The 18,622-nt window shown below is 53.5% G+C and overlaps 7 protein-coding genes across 7 annotated transcripts; 5 read left to right on the top strand and 2 right to left on the bottom strand.

The window, feature by feature from the left end:
- Positions 1–53: 53 nt before the first annotated feature.
- Positions 54–1,010, top strand: Z520_02174 (uncharacterized protein; the record flags this gene model as incomplete). Its single annotated transcript, XM_016772688.1, has 1 exon — positions 54–1,010. The coding sequence occupies one exon, from the start codon at positions 54–56 to the stop codon at positions 1,008–1,010; it is 957 nt and encodes a 318-aa protein (XP_016636158.1).
- A 543-nt stretch (positions 1,011–1,553) lies between these two features.
- Positions 1,554–5,174, bottom strand: Z520_02175 (uncharacterized protein; the record flags this gene model as incomplete). The annotated part of the gene is made up of 1 exon (XM_016772689.1): positions 1,554–5,174. One exon carries the CDS (start codon positions 5,172–5,174, stop codon positions 1,554–1,556), a length of 3,621 nt encoding a protein of 1,206 aa, XP_016636159.1.
- A 917-nt stretch (positions 5,175–6,091) lies between these two features.
- On the bottom strand, positions 6,092–8,674 carry Z520_02176 (uncharacterized protein; the record flags this gene model as incomplete). Its single annotated transcript, XM_016772690.1, has 1 exon — positions 6,092–8,674. One exon carries the CDS (start codon positions 8,672–8,674, stop codon positions 6,092–6,094), a length of 2,583 nt encoding a protein of 860 aa, XP_016636160.1.
- Positions 8,675–9,423: 749 nt separating this feature from the next.
- On the top strand, positions 9,424–11,396 carry Z520_02177 (uncharacterized protein; the record flags this gene model as incomplete). Its single annotated transcript, XM_016772691.1, has 8 exons — positions 9,424–9,910; positions 9,961–10,121; positions 10,179–10,303; positions 10,358–10,739; positions 10,789–10,810; positions 10,861–10,916; positions 10,971–11,077; positions 11,144–11,396. 8 exons carry the CDS (start codon positions 9,424–9,426, stop codon positions 11,394–11,396), a joined length of 1,593 nt encoding a protein of 530 aa, XP_016636161.1.
- A 69-nt stretch (positions 11,397–11,465) lies between these two features.
- Z520_02178 (uncharacterized protein) lies at positions 11,466–13,892 on the top strand (the record flags this gene model as incomplete). Its single annotated transcript, XM_016772692.1, has 5 exons — positions 11,466–11,496; positions 11,731–11,819; positions 11,894–11,955; positions 12,015–12,074; positions 12,140–13,892. The coding sequence occupies 5 exons, from the start codon at positions 11,466–11,468 to the stop codon at positions 13,890–13,892; spliced, it is 1,995 nt and encodes a 664-aa protein (XP_016636162.1).
- A 546-nt stretch (positions 13,893–14,438) lies between these two features.
- On the top strand, positions 14,439–16,615 carry Z520_02179 (uncharacterized protein; the record flags this gene model as incomplete). Its single annotated transcript, XM_016772693.1, has 5 exons — positions 14,439–14,466; positions 14,499–15,168; positions 15,222–15,432; positions 15,483–16,267; positions 16,384–16,615. 5 exons carry the CDS (start codon positions 14,439–14,441, stop codon positions 16,613–16,615), a joined length of 1,926 nt encoding a protein of 641 aa, XP_016636163.1.
- A 925-nt stretch (positions 16,616–17,540) lies between these two features.
- Positions 17,541–18,545, top strand: Z520_02180 (uncharacterized protein; the record flags this gene model as incomplete). The annotated part of the gene is made up of 1 exon (XM_016772694.1): positions 17,541–18,545. The coding sequence occupies one exon, from the start codon at positions 17,541–17,543 to the stop codon at positions 18,543–18,545; it is 1,005 nt and encodes a 334-aa protein (XP_016636164.1).
- Between the last annotated feature and the right edge of the window lie 77 nt (positions 18,546–18,622).

Raw genomic sequence — 18,622 nt, forward strand, 5'->3', positions numbered from 1 at the left:
CATCGTGCCAGCCAGCCAGCCAGTCAGCCAGCACAGCTCCAGTTCTTTTCGCCATGGACAAGTACATCTACAACGTGTGCGCCGTGATCGGGGCGTCAACCATCGGCTACATTGGCCTACAGTTGGCTTCGGCACTGCGCTTCCACCTTCACACGTCCAAGCTCCAGCGGTACCACCACGGCACCGAACCGTGGGTACTGATCACGGGCGCCAGCGACGGGATCGGGCTGGCGTTCGTGCACGCGTTCGCCTCGCGCGGGTTCAACGTGATTCTGCACGGCCGCAACGAGGCCAAGCTGAACAAGATCATTTCCGAGCAAATGAAGACGCAGCACCAGACCACAAAGTTCCGCACACTGGTGCTCGACGCGGGGACGCCGGCGGACGCCGAATTCGACGAGACGGTGCTCGCGGCCGTCAAGGACCTCAATTTGACCGTCGTGGTGCACAATGTCGCCGGGAGCGGCGCGCCGCAGGTGGACATGAAGCTGTTCAGTGAGATGTCGCGGGAGGTCTGCGACGGGTGGATCGACGTCAATGTGCGCTTCACCACGCACCTTACACGCTTGCTTCTGCCGGTGCTGGCACGACATCAACCATCCCTCATGCTGTTCATGTCCAGCGCCGTCACCGAGATCACCGCCCCGTCCGTGTCTCTGTACACGGGCGCGAAGAACTACATCGAAGGGTTTGCAAAGTGTCTCAAGATGGAAGTCGCGCAGCTCGCCGGGAACGACATCGAGATCATGTCCTTTACCACGGGCACGGTCGCGACCGCGTCGAGCGGCCGGTCCGAGAAGGACATCTCCTTCACCATGCCCAGCACGACGACCTTTGTGAAAGCAGCACTCGACAAGGTCGGCGTTGGGGCCCCGAGCACAAAGGTCACCCCGTACTTCCCGCACTGGCTGCAGTTTGGGTTCATGAAGATGTTGCCCGCCTGGGCGAGGGATCAGATGCTGTTGAGGATGCTGAAGCAGGTCCAGGACGCCGTGGCGAAGAGGGAGTGAAGATGAAATCATCATCATTCGAGCGCATGAAATGGCCGGATCAAGGGCCCCGGAGCATGGAGGCACAGAGCCGTGAAAGGCAAAAAAAGGGAGAGAGTCTCTCTGCTTCGTCGAATTGCTTGATATGGATGCTTTATGTCCGGATCGTCTGTGGCTTGCTGCGTGCGGATTGAGCAATTGCCAGCCTGAAGACCACCGGCACAACCCTCGTAAAGACCAGAAATGGACGAGTCTCAAGGCCATGGAAGGATGAAATGCAAATGAATTGAAAGATGAATTATTAAACTTAGCAGCTATCTTAAAAACGTTATGCTGCCCAGTTGCTAGATATCATACAGGGAACGCTCTTTGCAAGGTCTTGGGACCTGATATTGTATCTTCTAAACATGTTGTTTCGTCTTGATCTCATAAGGCCTCATATCTGAGGCACGCCAGCCCTTCCCGTAGAAAAACCCAGCTTGCCGCCCATCGTGCAATGACAGGCCTCAATTCAACTCATACACTAACAAGAAAAGAAAGAAGCCACCAGCAAAACACTGCTGTTCAGAGGGCGTTGAGTCCGAAGAGATAGCCCAATTCCCGCACACCAAGTCTCGACACCGCACGGCCAGCTGATTCGTCCAGGGCGGTTTCAACGAGCTCTCGTTTCCGCTCTTGAAGCTGCAAAATACGATCCTCAACTGTGGAGCCTGCAGAGCCAAAAGGCTTTTCTGAGTCTCCTTCACCAATCAGGACTCGGTGGATAGTCACGTCTTTGGTTTGGCCGATCCGATAACATCGGTCTGCAGCTTGATATTCGACAAACGGATTCCAGAATGGATCAAGCATGATAACATGATTTGCCGCCGTCAAGTTCAAGCCTGCATTGCCTGCCCTCAAGCTCACCAGGATCACCTTACAGTGCGGGTTGTCGGTGAATTCGAGCACAGCGTCGTTGCGGTCCTTCGCACTCATAGAGCCGTCGTAACGGACGTACTTGGAGAAATCTTTGTGTCTCCACAGAGGCAGCTCCACTAAATCGAGAAATGATGTAAAGTTGGAGAAGATGATGGTCTTGTCGTTCTCTCCTTTAGTTTTGATTTCCTCCAGCAGCTCAATGGTGCGCGTGATTTTGACGGAAGGATGGAAATTCTTCTGGAGACGTTTCAAATACTTTCGCTTCGCAGCTTTGTTGCGCAACCCTTCTTTCCGAAGCTGAGCGAGACTCTTCAATGGTTCTCTGACTCTTGGCCTGGACTTGGACCTGGACCTCTCTTTTCCTTTCTTGGATTTGGCTTTCGATGATGGTCTATCCGACTGTTTGTTCGATTCATCCCCAGAGTCGTCCTCAACATCATCGTACACAATAAAACCACCGAGGTCGTCACCCTCGTCGGAGCTACCACTGCTATAGTCGTCGGAATCGGAGTTGGAGTCGGCATCATCATCCTTCTGTTCTTGCGCCTCCACTCGATCTGGGCAGTGGACGCGAAGGAAACTGGTGTAGTCCGTGACGTTGTTAACATCAATCCTTGCCCTACACTGAGGGCAAACCGGTGGTGCACCGTTATTGTCGTTGGTCGCTTGCTCGACGAGCTGATTGAGACAGTCTCCACATATAGCATGTCCACAAAAGAACACCGCTGGGTTTTCTGCAACATCGAAACAAATCGGACATTCATAGGCGCCCAGCTGCTTCAGTCGTTCGACAACCTTCGCATCGAGTTGCTCTGCATTGCGAATTAGCGCCTCCGTATCCAGCTCCCCGCCAGGAAGTTGGATGAAGTCTCTGCTTGCAACAACAAGGGCCGGGTGACAACAGGCCTGACGAAGTCGAAGGAGCAGCACCAAAGCTTCAGAGTAATTTCGGCCGAGCGTTCCTTTCTGGAGATATTTGTTCACCTGAATTTGAGCACTTGTCTCCAAAGCTGTGTAGAACTCAAGCTGGTCCTCATCGAACGGGACTCGATCCTCTCTCGTCTCTTTAGGAGGGAGTTGGAGAATTGGTCGACCATGTATCTTTGACTGCTTCGTTCGCCTCAGGAGGATAGCACGCAGGAGCGCTTGAAGTGTTTTCATGGCGGTTTCCCTTGCAGAAGCATTCCTGTTCTTCTTGTGGAGTGGACCTCCAATAGCCCTCCTGAAGTTCTCCCAGTTGTTATAGGGTGCAATCCGGGTAAATCTAATGAGGCTGAAGATTTCTTCCGTGGAGTTTTGCATTGGTGTCCCAGTAAGAGCCCAACGATACTCTGCTTGAATGCGACAGGCCGCAAGGGAGGCCTTCGCATCTCTGTTCTTGATATTTTGCGCTTCGTCGAGAATCACACGGTGGAATCGTGACCTGTCCCCGAGGATGGGGCAGTCCTCATAAACCGACGGGTGCCAATCCTTCAAATTCTTGACTTTTTCATCCAATGTCTTTTTCCGTTTCAGCTCCGATGTGAGCAGTCCGTACGTAGTCAGAATTACGTCGTAGGCCTTGAGAGCGGCCCACGTAGCTTTGCGACTGTCTCCGTGGAGGATGAAGACATTCATGCGAAACCTCGGTCGAACCATCTTTTCGATTTCTCGCTTCCATTGGTGCATCAATGCCACAGGTGCCACGATAAGGGTAGGACAGTGTTTGTCGGGGGCAGGCGGGCGCTCGAGCATTAACGCAATACTCTGTAGGGTCTTCCCGAGTCCCATGTCGTCGGCTAGAATACCACCTTTGTTGGTACCTTCTTCCATTCGCTTCATCCACGCGACGCCACTGAGCTGATGAGGCATAAGGATCGCCTTCAGGCCTGGTGGCTGCTGTGGTATCTGATCCGCGGTGAGCTCTTCATCAGGCCTAATCTGCCGCAAAAGCTCCATCAGTTGTTCCTGAGTTTGAGCCTCATCTTGATATCCATATGACGAATACGCAGATGGAGTCGGGAAAGAAGAACTTGGCAGAGGCATATCCGGTCGGCCTGGTAAGGAGGAAGGACGTGAATCATCATCGCTGGAATCAGAAATTGTCAAATAATTGTGGGGCGTGGACGGCATGAAGTTGTACACCTGTCTCCCACCAACGCTGCTGTAAGATGGGCCGGGCGGAAAAGCCCCAGGCATTGCTAGCGGAAAGGTAAAGCCAGGATCGGCTTTGATGGCTCTCGGGTCTGAAACCTCTGACTTGACCGAGAGCAACGATTGAGTGTTATTAGTGGAGGGTTCTGGCTTGACAGGTTGAAGTTGTCGGTGACTGTCAGCGGAGAATGAAGGCTGATAGGCAGGAGCCGTGTATGAAGGCCGATAAGCAGGAGAGCGATTGATACTACCATCCGTTTTGACAGGTTGAAATTGTCGAGTACTGCTACCGGAGTATGAAGGCTGATATGCAGGAGAGCGATTGATACTGCCATCTGTCTGGATAGGCTGGAGTTGTCGAGTGCTGTCACCGATGTATGAATGCTGAGAGGTAGGAAATCGATTGATGCTGCCGTCCGTCTTGAAGAAGGATTGAGTATAGTCGGATGGGCGTGCGCCAACGGCTTGTGTTGTATCTGAGCCCGCGTCCTGAGCCCACTCCTGTGAGAGCCGCTCGGCAAGTCTGGCATCGCTTTCCTCCTGTTCCACCTGGTGCTCCCGTCTCTTCCAGAAGTCCTGATTCAGCTCAATCTCCTCCCTAGAGAAGCCTCCAAAGAGAGGGTCAGCAAACGGATCATCTAGACTGCCTAGACTAGCAGAGGAGGCGGCTGGCGACGGGGCCGCAGTGTTGGCAGAGCCAGGACTCGGACTTGTTCGTCGAGATTTGGAGGTTTCTGGTCCGCCGTTATCAAGGCTGTCTTGTCTGAGGCGCTTGCGATTCGGTAATTCGTGATTAGGTGGAGGCATGAGATGGCTTGAAAGATTAGAATCGTGCTGTTGGGCATTGTCTGAGTGGCGACTGGCAGGACGCTCGTTGGTCACGGCCTCAGAAGTTTGACCCGACTTCCTGAGAGGCAGACCGTCGTGGTGTTCCTGTTTCGGGGGTGGCAGAAGCGCCCGAAGGTGTTTCTGCAATCTTCTGAGCTCCTTCTGTGTCGTATGTCTGAGTTCCTCATCCTCGCTATTGTCACAGGCATTCTCCTCCAAGCTCTCGAGGATGGTCTCTTTAAGAGCGATCTCGTCGCGAAGGTCTTCAATCTCGACGCGAAGAGCAGGGTCGGTTATGTTGTCCATGGCGCTTTGAGGTGGCGGAACCGTTAGGCTGAGTGGGTGTTGAGGATTTCTTTAAGATAAATTGATCAGCGAATGTGGCGCAGGAAAGGCAACCACTCAACCAAGGCAACTCGTTGGTTGGGCGCCAACAAGGGCTGCCTTCTCATGAGCACAAAGAAAGTGTACAGTTGAAAGGCAGAAGCGAGAATAGGTTGATAGAAATAGCAGTCGAGGTCAGAGTCAAGAAAGACTATCCGACGACCCTTTTGTTTGATTCCCTCGACAATTCACTTGTTGTCCTTTGTTAACGAGCGAAGCACAGACATGACTTGACTTGAGCATGGCGCAGTCCTTGGCGAAGAGAAGAGTCTTCATTCCGCTGACACGATTCCGGTTTGACATTCACATAATTTCAATTGCAAGAGAAGCACTTGGCGGGCCGCATGTGGTGTGCGCGAGGGAATGTCATGCTGAGTTGGAGGACGGCCATCAGCAAATGTGACGCGCCACTTCACCTTCGAGACGCGTGTCACGTGTAAAGTAGTAGCTGCCACTCACGGTGCGCCCTTGATTGCCAAGACATGTAATGACTGTGGTGGAAGAACGTCGGGCCGAGTTTCCTCCGCCGAGTTTCTTCCTGGCGAGGCTGCATTCATTTCAATTCTTCCTTGACCCCTCCCTCCACCTTCCATGTGCCCTCCATGTATCTTGTCCCCGTTTAGGACGATATCCGAAGGCTTACTACTGTGTCTTAGCACTGGCGCTATAAAATACAAATCCGCTTATGGGCCTCATGGATTGACTTCTCGGCGTTTGGATCTCAAGGGAGTATCACAAAAACGGCATCGGAGTCTGTGTTGAAATGGTGCTCTGACTATATTTCGGGTATCTCGTTGTCTCTATGGGCTCTAAAGGTCTGTCTATCACGCCACTGTCTACTAATGATATCCATTACACGGGATCTGTCCATTTCGACCTCCTGCGCCAGGGATTTGCATCTTATAGCGGACTCTCCCACAATCCTGCGATTCAACCCGTTCCATCGTGGCTCCACTGGCCGACTCAATGTACCGCTCATCTCCACATGGCAAGATGAAAACCACCTCCTTCCATGGTGGGACGAAGACGTTGTCTGCGCTGGCGCCGAGTTCAACTATCACCTTTTCTTCAGTGGAGATGTACGACACGGTGAAGGAGGAAATGTCCGGGTGGAGAGCGAGGCCGTCGTCTTCGTACCAGGTTGAGGTGAAGCTTCTCCCGTGCGAGCTGCCTTTGGGTGGGAATATTTCAACGCCTCGGTAGTCATCCTCAGGAAGAGCTTTGCATTCTGCCTTGGTATCGCCAGGCACTCGTGTCTGCACGCTCCTTCCAACGGGGATTGCTCCACCAATTCTTGCGAAGATCGGGATGCTTTCCCTCCATGGCGATGAAACGGATACCCACTGGCCGGCGGCATGGTAGTCATAGGGCGCATTGAGATTGACATAACCATAGTCGAATCCTTCTTCCGCGCGCCGTGGCAGGTACATTCTGGCGGTATTAACACCAGGCTGATACACGCCACCGACCAACAACGTGTCTCCAAACCAATACTGTTCGTCGCCAGACTTGAGCGGTTTAGTCCACACCTCTGGATCAGACTCATAGCCCCAGCCAATCCATCTCTGCGGGGGACTTGCTGTCAGGTGGCTTTCCAGGCCAAGCGAGTAGATGTATGGCATGATCTCGTATCTTCTCTTGATCGCCTTTCTTATCATGGGCGTGATTTCCGGATACATCCAGGGCTCAATCACTTCGCCAGCTTGGTTGTCTTGAGGAGATGTCTTGAAGCAGTTGATGGCAAAGCGGATCTGGTGGCAACCAAGCTGAACCCAGCGAAGCAACAATTCAGGAGAAGGCTGAGGCCCTTCAAATCCACCAATGTCGTGGCCATAGCAGTGCATCAGGCTGACACCTGCATTCAGAGATATCGCATTCGCTGCCTTCATGCTCTCCCAGCTGGTCATGTTGTCACCGCTCCACGAACTGCACGCATACCTCAGAGTTCCAATACTTGCGCTTCGCGTCAAGACAAAGGGTCGAACGCCGGGTTCTGCTCGGATCAGACCCTCATATGAAGCTTTGGCCATCAGCTCAGTATGCATGGCACGGCCCCAGAGCCCGACTTTGTCTGATCCCAGTTTGTTGCCGGTAGGAACGGTCTCTAGAGCCATCTTCCATTCGTCATTCGGTAAGGTGTACTCGTTGTTGTCGTTCCACATTGCATCAATGCCTTGTTCTTTCAATCTCTCGACTCCGCGGGCCCACCATTCATATGCCGCTGCCGAAGAAAAATCAAGGTGGCTTCCGGTGCCGCTTTCGCCGCCGCCAGCACTCCACAGACGCATTTCAGCAGTCTTTCCATTTCTGTGGTCCGTGAACAGGCCTCGGTTCTTGGCCAGATACTGGTAGTCCGGATGCGATGCAAGGACAAATGGCTTGATGTTGGTCAGCAGCCTAATCCCCATGGTGTGGTATTGGGCGATCCATTTTTCTGGCTCGGGAAATCGGTGCTTGTTCCACGTGAATACGTTCCTCACCCTGGGTTCGGTTTCGGCGATGGAGTAACCCGAACTCATCTGATGCGCCGAGCAGGGAATATCATGCTCCTTCAGCTTTTCAGCAAATTCGAGCAACGCCTGGTAAGCCGGAGGATCGTCCATCATCGTATATCGATAACCCCCGCTCAAGTATCCATATGCCCAGCGAGGCGCGAGTAGTGGAAATCCGCTCAGTTCTGCATAGCTCCGAACCACGTCCTTCAAGGTCCGTCCTACAATCAGATACTCCTCGAGCCCTCCATAGTCTTGTCGAAAGACTTTGAAGTGTCCCCAGAGGCCATCGATCTCTGAGCCAACTGACCACGATCCTCGACTATGGCTCGTGGAGACCATGGCTATGCAGCCATTGGGAGTCGCCTTGATCAGCAACGGCATATGCTTGTACATGGGATCTGTAGCATATGCCTCATACCCGAAGCAATCTGTGGCAGAAACTTGGAAGTACCGGGCAGTGAGATCCATTGGCGCAGATTTCTCTCCCAGTCCCACATGAAGGGCTTTGCGGTCATGCTGGACATAGTGGGCGATGCCCTGGCCATCGACGACATAGGAACGAAACGCCAGGTCAGAATGCAGAATCTCTTTGGAACCCAGCCATCCCAGTGATACAACGGGCGCGTGATTCCAGTCAACTGATGCTCTGATGTCGCCGAGCTCAAAGGAACAACTTGCCTCGCTGATCTGGTTGGAGTTGATGTTGATGTTGTCGAGCTTCCTCTCTGGCCGGGGTATTGACGGGTATGGAGGGAGTGGATGCGAGTCCGAAGTAAATGTCGTCCTGAATATATTGGGTCTGATGGCCTCGAACGTAAAACTAAACGGGGTTTCCAGGTCTTCCGATTGAAGCTGAATCGCTGCTGGTCTCTTCGACTTCGAGTCGACGGGCTTGTACGTCTTCGAAATGCTTTCTAGTTGCGGCATTTTGATCAACCAAGAGAGGATATAGGGTAAGGAAAGAGGGGGTCAAGATTGTTGATAATAGTACCGTGACGACGAGAGCACTGCGTTGAGATGACCTGTTGAAAAGTGATACTTAACCTGCAGGTTTGGCGACTTCCAGAAGTCAGCTCCTCGTGTTTCTCTTGTTGAGCTGCGTGCCGGTCTCTCCACAGTTCGGCGCGAGCAAGCGAGGGTTGGATAGAGGCGAGGGCCGGCTTCGAAACCGCTGTAGGGATCGGACTTCGGCTGCCAAATGCGATCCCTGCAATCGGCTATTCAAATAAACCAATAAATGTGGCCTGTTCTTGTCACTAGCCTCGCTCCTGGCGCACCGACGCCGACGGTCTTTGCCCTGCTTTTGGTCTCTTCCCCGCTTTGGTGGCGTCGCAGATCATCCATCATGCTTGGAGGAGCAAGAACATGTCGCGTGGGAAATTGTCTGGAGGATTTCTGGGATGGACATGGGGCTCCCATACGGAGTTTGTTCGCTTCCCCGGACACTTGGGGCACGGATCGAATACAAAGGATGCGTCCTCACTGTCGGCTGATGGGCCCGAATGCCTTTGACAATGCAACGTTTCGTCTGATGAGTATTTATCCTGGCCATACCTCCGCTTGGGCGATCACTGGAGAGCTGTATGCAATAGCTCTCTTTTCGATCCGTACCAAGATCCCTTTCTTCGTTTGACCACGTTGGCGTTGCCCGAGGCCAAGGTGCCCCTTCAGAAACCATGGAAGATATCGGTGTCAAAACACCCACCGACCATGTCGAAGGCAAAGTCGACATGGGCGACTTGAAGAACGACAAAGCCAACCAAATCCTCAGCGAAGCAGCAGGACAACGCATCGTCCTTACACCAGAGAACAACTCGAGAGTTCTGAAAAAGATTGACTTGTATATACTCCCAGTGGTGCTTGGGATCTATTTCCTGCAGGCCTTGGACAAAGCTACATTGGCATACGCTTCAGTGTTTGGTCTTGTGGACGATACCAATCTCGTCGGACATGAATATTCCTGGCTGGGCGCCGTCGTCTACCTTGCGCAGCTGGTGGCGCAGCCTTTGATTGCCTATGCACTGGTCAAACTACCTCTGGGAAAATTCCTCGCTGTGATAGTCTTGCTCTGGGGTGTTTCCCTGTCAGCCATGCCAGCAGCGCACAATTTTGCAGGCTTGTTGGTGTGTCGGCTATTCCTTGGCTTCTTCGAGGCTGGTGTTGGTATGCGCTGGCTGCGTTCGTGTCAAATCCCTTGCTTACTGGTTCGGCAGCTCCTGCTTTCATCGCTCTCACTCAGATGTGGTGGCGCCGGCGAGAGCAACCCGTCAGGCTCGGAGCCTGGTATGCGATGAATGGCATCACCAACATTGTTGGGTCTCTGTTGACTTATGGAATTGGCCACATTCACTCTAGTTCACTTAAACCCTACCAGGTATGTGCACGCGCTTTGAAGGTCGAATAGAGGCTTGGTGTCTGACAAGATCGGCAGATTATCTTTCTGTTCTTTGGCTTGATCACTGTGGTTTTCTCCGTGGTGGTTTGGTTCTTCCTCCCAGATTCCCCCATCACGGCGCATTTCCTCAAAGGCGAAGACAAGTTGGTTGCTATCGAGAGGTGAGATAAACTACAACATGGTATTCTAAGCTATCTCTGGCTAACCTTGGCCAGACTGAGGGCAAATAACCAGGGCGTTGAAGGTACCGAGTGGAAATGGGCTCACGTCAAGGAAGCAGCCCTCGACATCAAGACATGGCTTTGGGCAGCCATGATGTTTGCCATTTCTGTGCCGAGCGGTGGCATTTCAACCTTTGGCCCGCTCATTGTGAAAAATTTTGGCTTTGACCAGTTTGAAACCATCCTTCTGAACATGCCTTTTGGTGCGGTCCAGTTGATCGCCACAATGGGCGGTGCATGGGCAGCAACGGCGCTGAAGCTGAAGTCGCCGGTTTTGGCATTCCTCAGTCTCCCGCCTATTGCGGGCTGTGTCATGCTTTTGCATCTTCCACGAGATGCATCGGCTAAAGCACCGTTGCTGGTGGCATATTACCTGGTGAGCCGTTTCATTTCGTTTGCTCTGGCTTCTGTTAACAGAGATACAGATATCCGTCTATCCCGGCATCAGTAAGAGATCCTGTCATTTCCGTCTGTGTTGGGCTCACTAACAAACTCAGCACCATTGATCTATTCCTGGTCTGCAGGAAACACCGCTGGAGAGACGAAGAAGAAGGTATTTGCCTGCGCAACACGCCGTTTCAGGGATTGAATCTAACCCCAAGGACAGGTAACAACAGGCGCACTCTTTATAGCCCAATGTGCAGGTAACGTTCTTGGACCAAACCTATACACGACTGGAGAAGCACCGCTCTACCATAGAGGATTGTTGTCAAAGTACGTAAAGAAAATGCATGTTACGTGGGATCATGGACTTTCAGTGCTAACCTCTGCCAACAACAGTCTCGCCCTCTTTGTTGTGCTCATTGGCCTCTACGCCGCCCAGGTTTGTTTCTTGATGGTCCTCAACAAACGGCATGGGAAGACCAGAGAGCGAATGGGTAAGCGAGCAGTCTTGGTTGACAAGTCGATGAATCGGGTGCAGGCAGCTACAACGGATAGTGCTTCTGAAGATCAGGACGAGGACTTGACCGGACACCATGCATTTCATGACAAGACCGACTGGGAGAATGAGGATTTCATTTTCGTTTACTAGTTAGCAGGCTTGTTTGGGGGTTCCTTGCTCGGGGAACGAGTAATTGCTCAGGACTCTTATAGTCCCAGAATGGCCAAAGTCGTCCGTATTTTCCTTCGCAGTAAGTAACGAGCATCCTCGAGTGTGACTATAGGTAACTCAATCCGTCGTAAGATAAGTAGAGTGCAATAGCTTAGGCGACTAGTTGTACAGGTGTCGACTTTTATTGAAATCCCAAGGCTCACGGCATATCCCCACTTCTAGGCTCTTCGGTGCCAATTTACCGAGGAGCAGATTCTGGACTTGAATCCAAAAATCCTTCGCTTCATATACCGGGACCACTGACGATTTCCAGCTCAGAAGAATGTTTCAACAGCCCCTGCGCCGAGGACTATGGAGGACGCAGCGGTTGCGTCTGTAGCTACCGGCAAGAAGAGAATCCCAGTAGGTACCTTATTTTGACTTCTTCCCCTTACTTTCGAAGGATAGAATATGTTAGATGTTGACTGTCTTCTCAGAAAGCTTGCGGATCGTGCAGATCAAGCAAGGTGAAATGTGACGGACAGAGACCTTGTTCCAGGTAAGAACTAGGGACCGCAAACCCTGATATTTGATGTCTCTTTGTTTACGTGCCAAAAGATGCGAGAATCTGAAGAAGGTCTGCGTGTATATCGAGAGACCCCCGGACCCTCATGAACAGTGAGTATACCTGGCCTTTAAATTCTCCGAGCGTCTTTCGCTGGTCCTGATCCATCTCTCTACAGGAAGATCGAGGCCCTCGAGATCGAGGTGCAAATGCTCAAGCAGAGGTTGGATTCCCAGCAGAACGACCCCTACGCATCACTCAGCGCTGTGGACGCGACTACCTCAACCGCATCTGCCTTTGGCTCGCCAGAACAAGGGGCAAGTCTGGCCAGAATGGGCTCCGACATGCAATCGAATCCAAGTGATCTGCGCCGCAAGCGCACAAGATCTCAGTATGAAGTCGAGGTCGCCTCGGTGCCCAACTTCGCCGCTAAAGGTCTAATCACGTTGGACCAGGCCGAGTTATTTTTCAACGCCTTCTTCCAGGGCTGCGATCGTTACGTTCCCATCTTTGATCCCCAACACGACACATTCGAGTCGATCAATTACCGGAATGCGCTGCTCTTCGATGCAATCATCACCATCGGCTGCGGCGTGCTCAGCGATGCTGATTCCCAGATCTGTCATCTGCTCAACTTCCACCTGAAGAAGACGCTAAACCTTGTCATTGTCAATCCCGAGCATGGATCTCTGGAGACTGTTCAAGCTCTTCTAGTCACGGCTTGCTATACCTCAGAGCGATCTTTGCTGTTGGCGTTTGCTACGAGGATGGCTCTCGATCTAGGCCTCCCGGGCGCGTACGAGGACTTGACCAAGAAGATTGTTAGTAGAGGGACGCTGTCACAGGATCGAGGCTCCCAGAAATACGACGAGGCTGACGCTGTGTTGATGAGACGCGCTCGAGCATGGTTTCAGCTGATGGTTCTTGAGCAGATTCTTCGCGTTGACGCAGGTAATTTGCGAAGTTTCCACTCGCGCGGCGACCCACGGCGATGCCGAATTCTTCTGGGCAAGCCGTTCACCACAGTTCTGGACCTTCGTCTGCTGTCACAGGTTGAGCTGAACTCGCTTAGAGGGAGGACCCATGACTCAATAGCGGGGACCGAGCAATTTGATGAAGAAGCAGTCATGGACATTCTCCGCGATGTCCAGGTTGACATCGATGTCTGGTACAACGACTGGAAGAACATTATGCAGGGCTCGTCGAGTGCTGAGACGCCAGTGCTCCTGCTCAATCTCGAAGTGCAAAAGTATTGGTCGCAGACTGTCGCACTGTGCAGGGCGCTGCGTGCTCTAGGCAATGAAAACATTGCCGCCATGTCCTCGACACAGAGGGATATCCTCCACATGGCCAAGGATGCCTTAAAGGGCCATCTTCGGATCATCCTGGACCAGCCTCAACATTACCTGTCCAAATTCTGCTATGCGATGGACTTCGTCTGGGCCAAGTGCGCCTTTTGCTTCTTATTGCTCCTGAAGCTGACCCGATTGCTACCCGAAGAAGACGACAACTCGAAGCGACAGCTGCTCGATGACGGGTATTTGCTTCTGAACGAACTGAATAAGGCCGGAGGTGGGTGGACAAGCGGAGGCCGCAGCAACACCAGCCGGATGTATCTGCAAGTGCTTCAGCAGAGTATTCAAAAGTATGGCCGTGCACTTCAGAACGACGGCACGGCTCCTGGCCAGAGCGACATCGACCAAATCAACATCGGGCAAGATCATAGCTCACCACTCAATTTCTTTTGGACCACAGGAGGCACCGCTGCAGCGAATGAAATTGAGACCTTTGTTCCAGAGCAATTCGTTTTCGAATGGGATTTTCCGGGCCTGACACTGTTCTCTTCCCCAGCAATGGGAGATAGCTTTTTCGACGAGTTTCTGACTGGCAACGGGGCTAATGATCCATTGTTCTTTGGAATGCTGGGCTAGCTCCCGGAGAAGGGAGAGCACTTCCTATATCTCCAAAGAGCGTTCAGGACTATGTAACTGCTAGCGAGCCTCTTCGCACTGAGCATTGTCAACTACAGACCTCGTCCACACGAAACTCGACCCCCGGGAAGTCGTTTTCCTGCCGTCGGAAGAACAACTGGCATTCCCCAGCATGAAGCAGCAATCAGGTACTCCTGCTGTGCAGCATACATGCACCAGCGTTCTTCCCCACACCACCGAGGCCTCCTCTGGGGCTCTATCGTTGCGCCTCGGCTTGGCTTCGGGGTATGTACATGCTCTCCAAACCCCGCTTCCATTCCGTTGTCATTGCGTGGATGTCGCACGCGAACCTTGCATACTATACTGTGAGAGCTTGTGGACTGTTCGTAAAGAACCCAAGCTTCCGAAATTGCAGGATATTGAGTTCAAACTTGGCTTTGCAATCGGATACGCAACAACGCAAGAAAACACCTATCATATGGCACAACCCAAGTAGAATACAAAGTACCGGAATTCGCCTACCCACGCTGGTATTCGAGTCTCGAGATGGGTAGGGCGGTTGAACAACAATTTAGTGAGCACGTCAAAGTCTAACATGGGTGGTAGCAGCAGGAGCAACAGCAGCAGCAGTCGGACTCGCCAGCGCCGCAGCACTTTCAGCCTATCTCAACGCCAAGTTCCACCTGGGGAAAGACTTGAAGCATATCTATTACCAACACCGCGGTGAACGCTACCAGGCACAGCTAAAGGCCCAGGACAAGATCAACATCTGGGCCACGTTTTGCGAGAACTGTGACAAGTTCGCGGACAAGGACTGCATCTGGTATGCCGACCCCTCGACAAATCCGCCCACGGTGCATACCTACACCTGGCGAGAAGCACGCGAATATGCCTGTCAATACGCACAATGGTTCCTGGAAGCCAATGTTCGACCTGGAGACTGCGTTGGGTTCTACTTGCAAAACAGTCCCGATTTTGTGCTCGGATGGCTCGGCCTGCTTGCGATCGGTTGCTACCCTGCCATGATCAACTACAACCTCGTTGGCGGAGCACTGGTGCATTGTGTGAAAATCGCAGAATGCAAGGTCCTTCTTGTTGATGAAGACTTCAGAGACCGCGTATTGGAGAATAAAGAGCTACAACAGCTGGGAATCAGCATTCATGTCGTTGATCGGGATTTTAGGGCTCGGCTGTCGAGAATGCCTGGGAGGATGCCGAGCGCAGAGTATACGAAGGATATTGGCGAGAAGACAAAACTAGCATTACGCTACACGAGGTATGTCAACAACTGTCACCTGTCTACCGAGTACATCTGAGCTGACCCCAAAGTGGCACGACGGGGTACCCGAAAGGTGTAATGGCGACCATCGGCCGATACTACGCACGACTCGCCAGCCAGTTCACCGAGATGGGCATTCAACCTCTTCAAGCAGATGGTTCAGGGGATCGCTGGTACATCTGCATGCCCATGTGTCACTCCACCGCAGGCTCGGCGGTCATCATTTGCATGATCATGCCGACAACATTGTGCATAGGGTCAGTGACGAGGCATTGGTGATCTTCTGCAATGAGCTAACAGACAACAGCAAGAAATTCTCAGCCTCACGGTTCTGGGACGAGGTCCGAACGTCTCGCTCGACGATGGCTACCTATGTGGGCGAGATAGCCCGCTATCTGCTTGCTCTTCCCCCCTCACCACTGGACCGCCAGCATTCCCTCCGAATGGTGTACGGCAACGGCATGAGACCTGACGTGTGGGGTCGGTTCCAGGAAAGATTCGGCATACCCAAGGTGTGCGAGTTCTACGGCTCCACCGAGGGCGGTCTGTCGCACCTCAACATCCAGGAGGGCGACTTTCTCCGCGACGCCGTCGGTCATGATGGTCTAATCCGCCGATGGCAGCTGCACTCGCAGATGGCGCCGGTGCTGGTCGACGCCGAGACCAACGAGATCGTGCGCGACCACGAGACCGGTTTCGCGATCCGCATGCCGTACGAGATCGGCGGCGAGATCCTGTTCCGGCTGGACTCGGAGGCGAGCTTCGTCGGGTACTGGAGGAACAGCGACGCGACCAACAAGAAGTTTGCGCGCGACGTCTTTCGCAAGGGCGATCTGTGGTACCGTACGGGCGACTCGCTCAAGCGGGACAGGGACGGCAAGTGGTCGTTTTTGGATAGGCTGGGAGACACGTTCCGGTGGAAAGGCGAGAACGTGTCTACGGCAGAGGTGTCCGAGTGCTTGGGCAGATACCCCGGCGTCATCGACGCCAATGTCTACGGCGTGCAGGTGCCGAACCATGACGGCCGAGCGGGCTGCGCGGCGCTGATGCTCAGCCCGGACGTTGCGCAGAGCTTTGATCTTGATGGGCTGCTGAGGTAGGTTTTCTTTTTCCCCTACCCTTTCCTTCTTTTCCCCTCCTATCCCCCTTTTCTTCTCGTCTCCTTTCCCGTCCAGTCTTCAAACTCAACCACTGACACACCAACCTCCTCAGACACGCGCGCAGGGATCTTCCGGGCTATGCGGTGCCGCTGTTCCTGCGTATCGTGACCACAGGCTCGCTGAACTCGATGGGCCTGAAGCAGGAGAAAGTCCAGCCGCGGGCCGAGGGCGTCGACCCGGACCGAGTGCGCGGCGACCGACTGTATGTCCTGAGAGGGGACCGATACGTGGTCTTTGCGCGGAAGGACTGGGACGACTTGGTCGCTGCGAGGGCACGGTTATAATATGGCGAGAATAGAAGCGCTTGCCGATGGATGGCGTGCGTTCGTACCCCTACCCCACCATGCCCTGCCCTGCCCTACCGTACGGACTCCAGCTCTGCTGGAGTCATTCAGGGGAACCACGATCGAAGTGCGTATGAAGGGAGCTGGCGGTCGTCCTTGGGCTACATGGGACCGGACCATACTACCTTCCGCATATATAGACTACCTAGGTAGGTATATGTACGGAGACAGATCCTTCCTTTCACTTCAAGGAACCATCCCCACGAGGACACATACCGAAATCCACCCGTACCTTTCGACGCAAATCGCGCACGAGATACAGAGTGCCTTATATATCTATTTAATACCAACTATCCTACATGGGGAATCGTACTCCGTTAGGTACCTTGTAGCGCGGCGCTATTTTCCTGGCGAGGCTGAAACAAGGCAGACGAGGAGGCGGACCGGCAGGCTGAATCGCTTGCGACGAATAATTCCTCCAGCCCAATCATCTGTGGTCCATTTTCCAACCCATACCTCAAAATGGGAAGAGAGTCAATCACCCCTTCATATATCGCTCCGTGCAAAATGTGGCCCATCACAAGTCACGTCTCGTGCCACGTGGATTGGGGTTGCATAACTAAGTTTGTATAGCGACGGCTCGAAGCCGCTATGGGAATTTACGAGCAGTCCGGGGGTGGGAAGCGTCCATCGCTTTGGGCAGGGGGGTTTCCTCCTTGTATATGGAGAGAATTTAATGCCCCAGAGCTGGATGGGCTCTAGCGATTGTCCATATACATAAATCTATGTCCTCCGAGTGCAGGGCATATCTCCACACACAGAGAGACATCTTCTCCTCGTTCGCATCCCCTGTGTATCTGGAAATTTCGCCCCAGAGACAGACCGCGATTCGTCAATCGAGCCACACAGATACCATACCTGTAGCATGTCCAGCTTCACTGGTTCGGTGCTGGTGACTGGCGGCACGACGGGTCTGGGATTCCATGCGGCGGCCGAGATCGCGCGGCAACGCCCTGACCACTGCATCGTGATCGCAGCTCGCACGGACGCAGGGGGGAGTGCCGAGTCGATCAATCGGCGGGTGCTCGGTAGTGAGGACCATGATCATCATCGCCGTAGAGTGCAATTCATGGTTTTGGATCTGGGAGACTTGAAGAGCGTCAGGGCCTTCGTCGCGAGATGGGCCGAGCAAAACCTCCCGCCGATCTCAATCCTCTTGCTCAACGCAGGTCGTCAATTCCCCTTTGGAGACATTCAATACACTGCGGACGGATTCGAGGCGACCTTTGGCATTAACCACATGGGACACGCGCTGCTGTTCTATCTCCTGCAGCCGCACCTGGCCAACGAAGCGCGCATCGTCGTCACCGCCAGCGGCACGCACGACCCGTTGCAGAAGACGGGCATGCCGCCCCCAATGTACACGAGTGCTGAGGATCTGGCACACCCTGCCTCGCCCGCGGCGCTCAAGGCGCCAGGCCGCCAACGCTACACGAGCAGCAAGCTGTGCAACGTGCTCTGGACATACGCGCTGGACCGACGCTTGGGACGCCCACCTTCACGCCAAAAATGGACCGTCGTCGCATTCGACCCTGGGCTAATGCCCGGCACCGGCCTGGCCAGAGGGTACCCGGCCGTCGCGCGGTTCATGTGGAAGCGAGTGCTCCCGTCATTGATACCGCTGCTGCGACTCGTTCTGTCGTCGCCCAACATCCACACGCCAGAGGAGTCCGGAGCCGCACTTGCATGGCTGGCTCTCGACGCGGAGGTTAGGATGCAAAGCGGCGTGTACTTTGAGGGGAGGAGGCAGATCAAGTCGAGCGTGGACAGTTACGACGAGACCAAGCAGGAGGAGTTGTGGGCGTGGACGGTCAAAACGCTGGCCAGGGATGAGCAGGAGAGGCGCCGGTTTGAACTCGTCGAGACGTAGACTACCTACCTAGGTATTGTCGGTGTTTGGGGAGTGTGTCAGACGAGACGTCTACCTAAGTTCTTACCTAGGTGATG

Source organism: Fonsecaea multimorphosa, assembly GCF_000836435.1.
Source record: "Fonsecaea multimorphosa CBS 102226 unplaced genomic scaffold supercont1.3, whole genome shotgun sequence".
In the NCBI taxonomy this organism is placed as follows: Eukaryota; Fungi; Ascomycota; class Eurotiomycetes; order Chaetothyriales; family Herpotrichiellaceae; genus Fonsecaea; species Fonsecaea multimorphosa.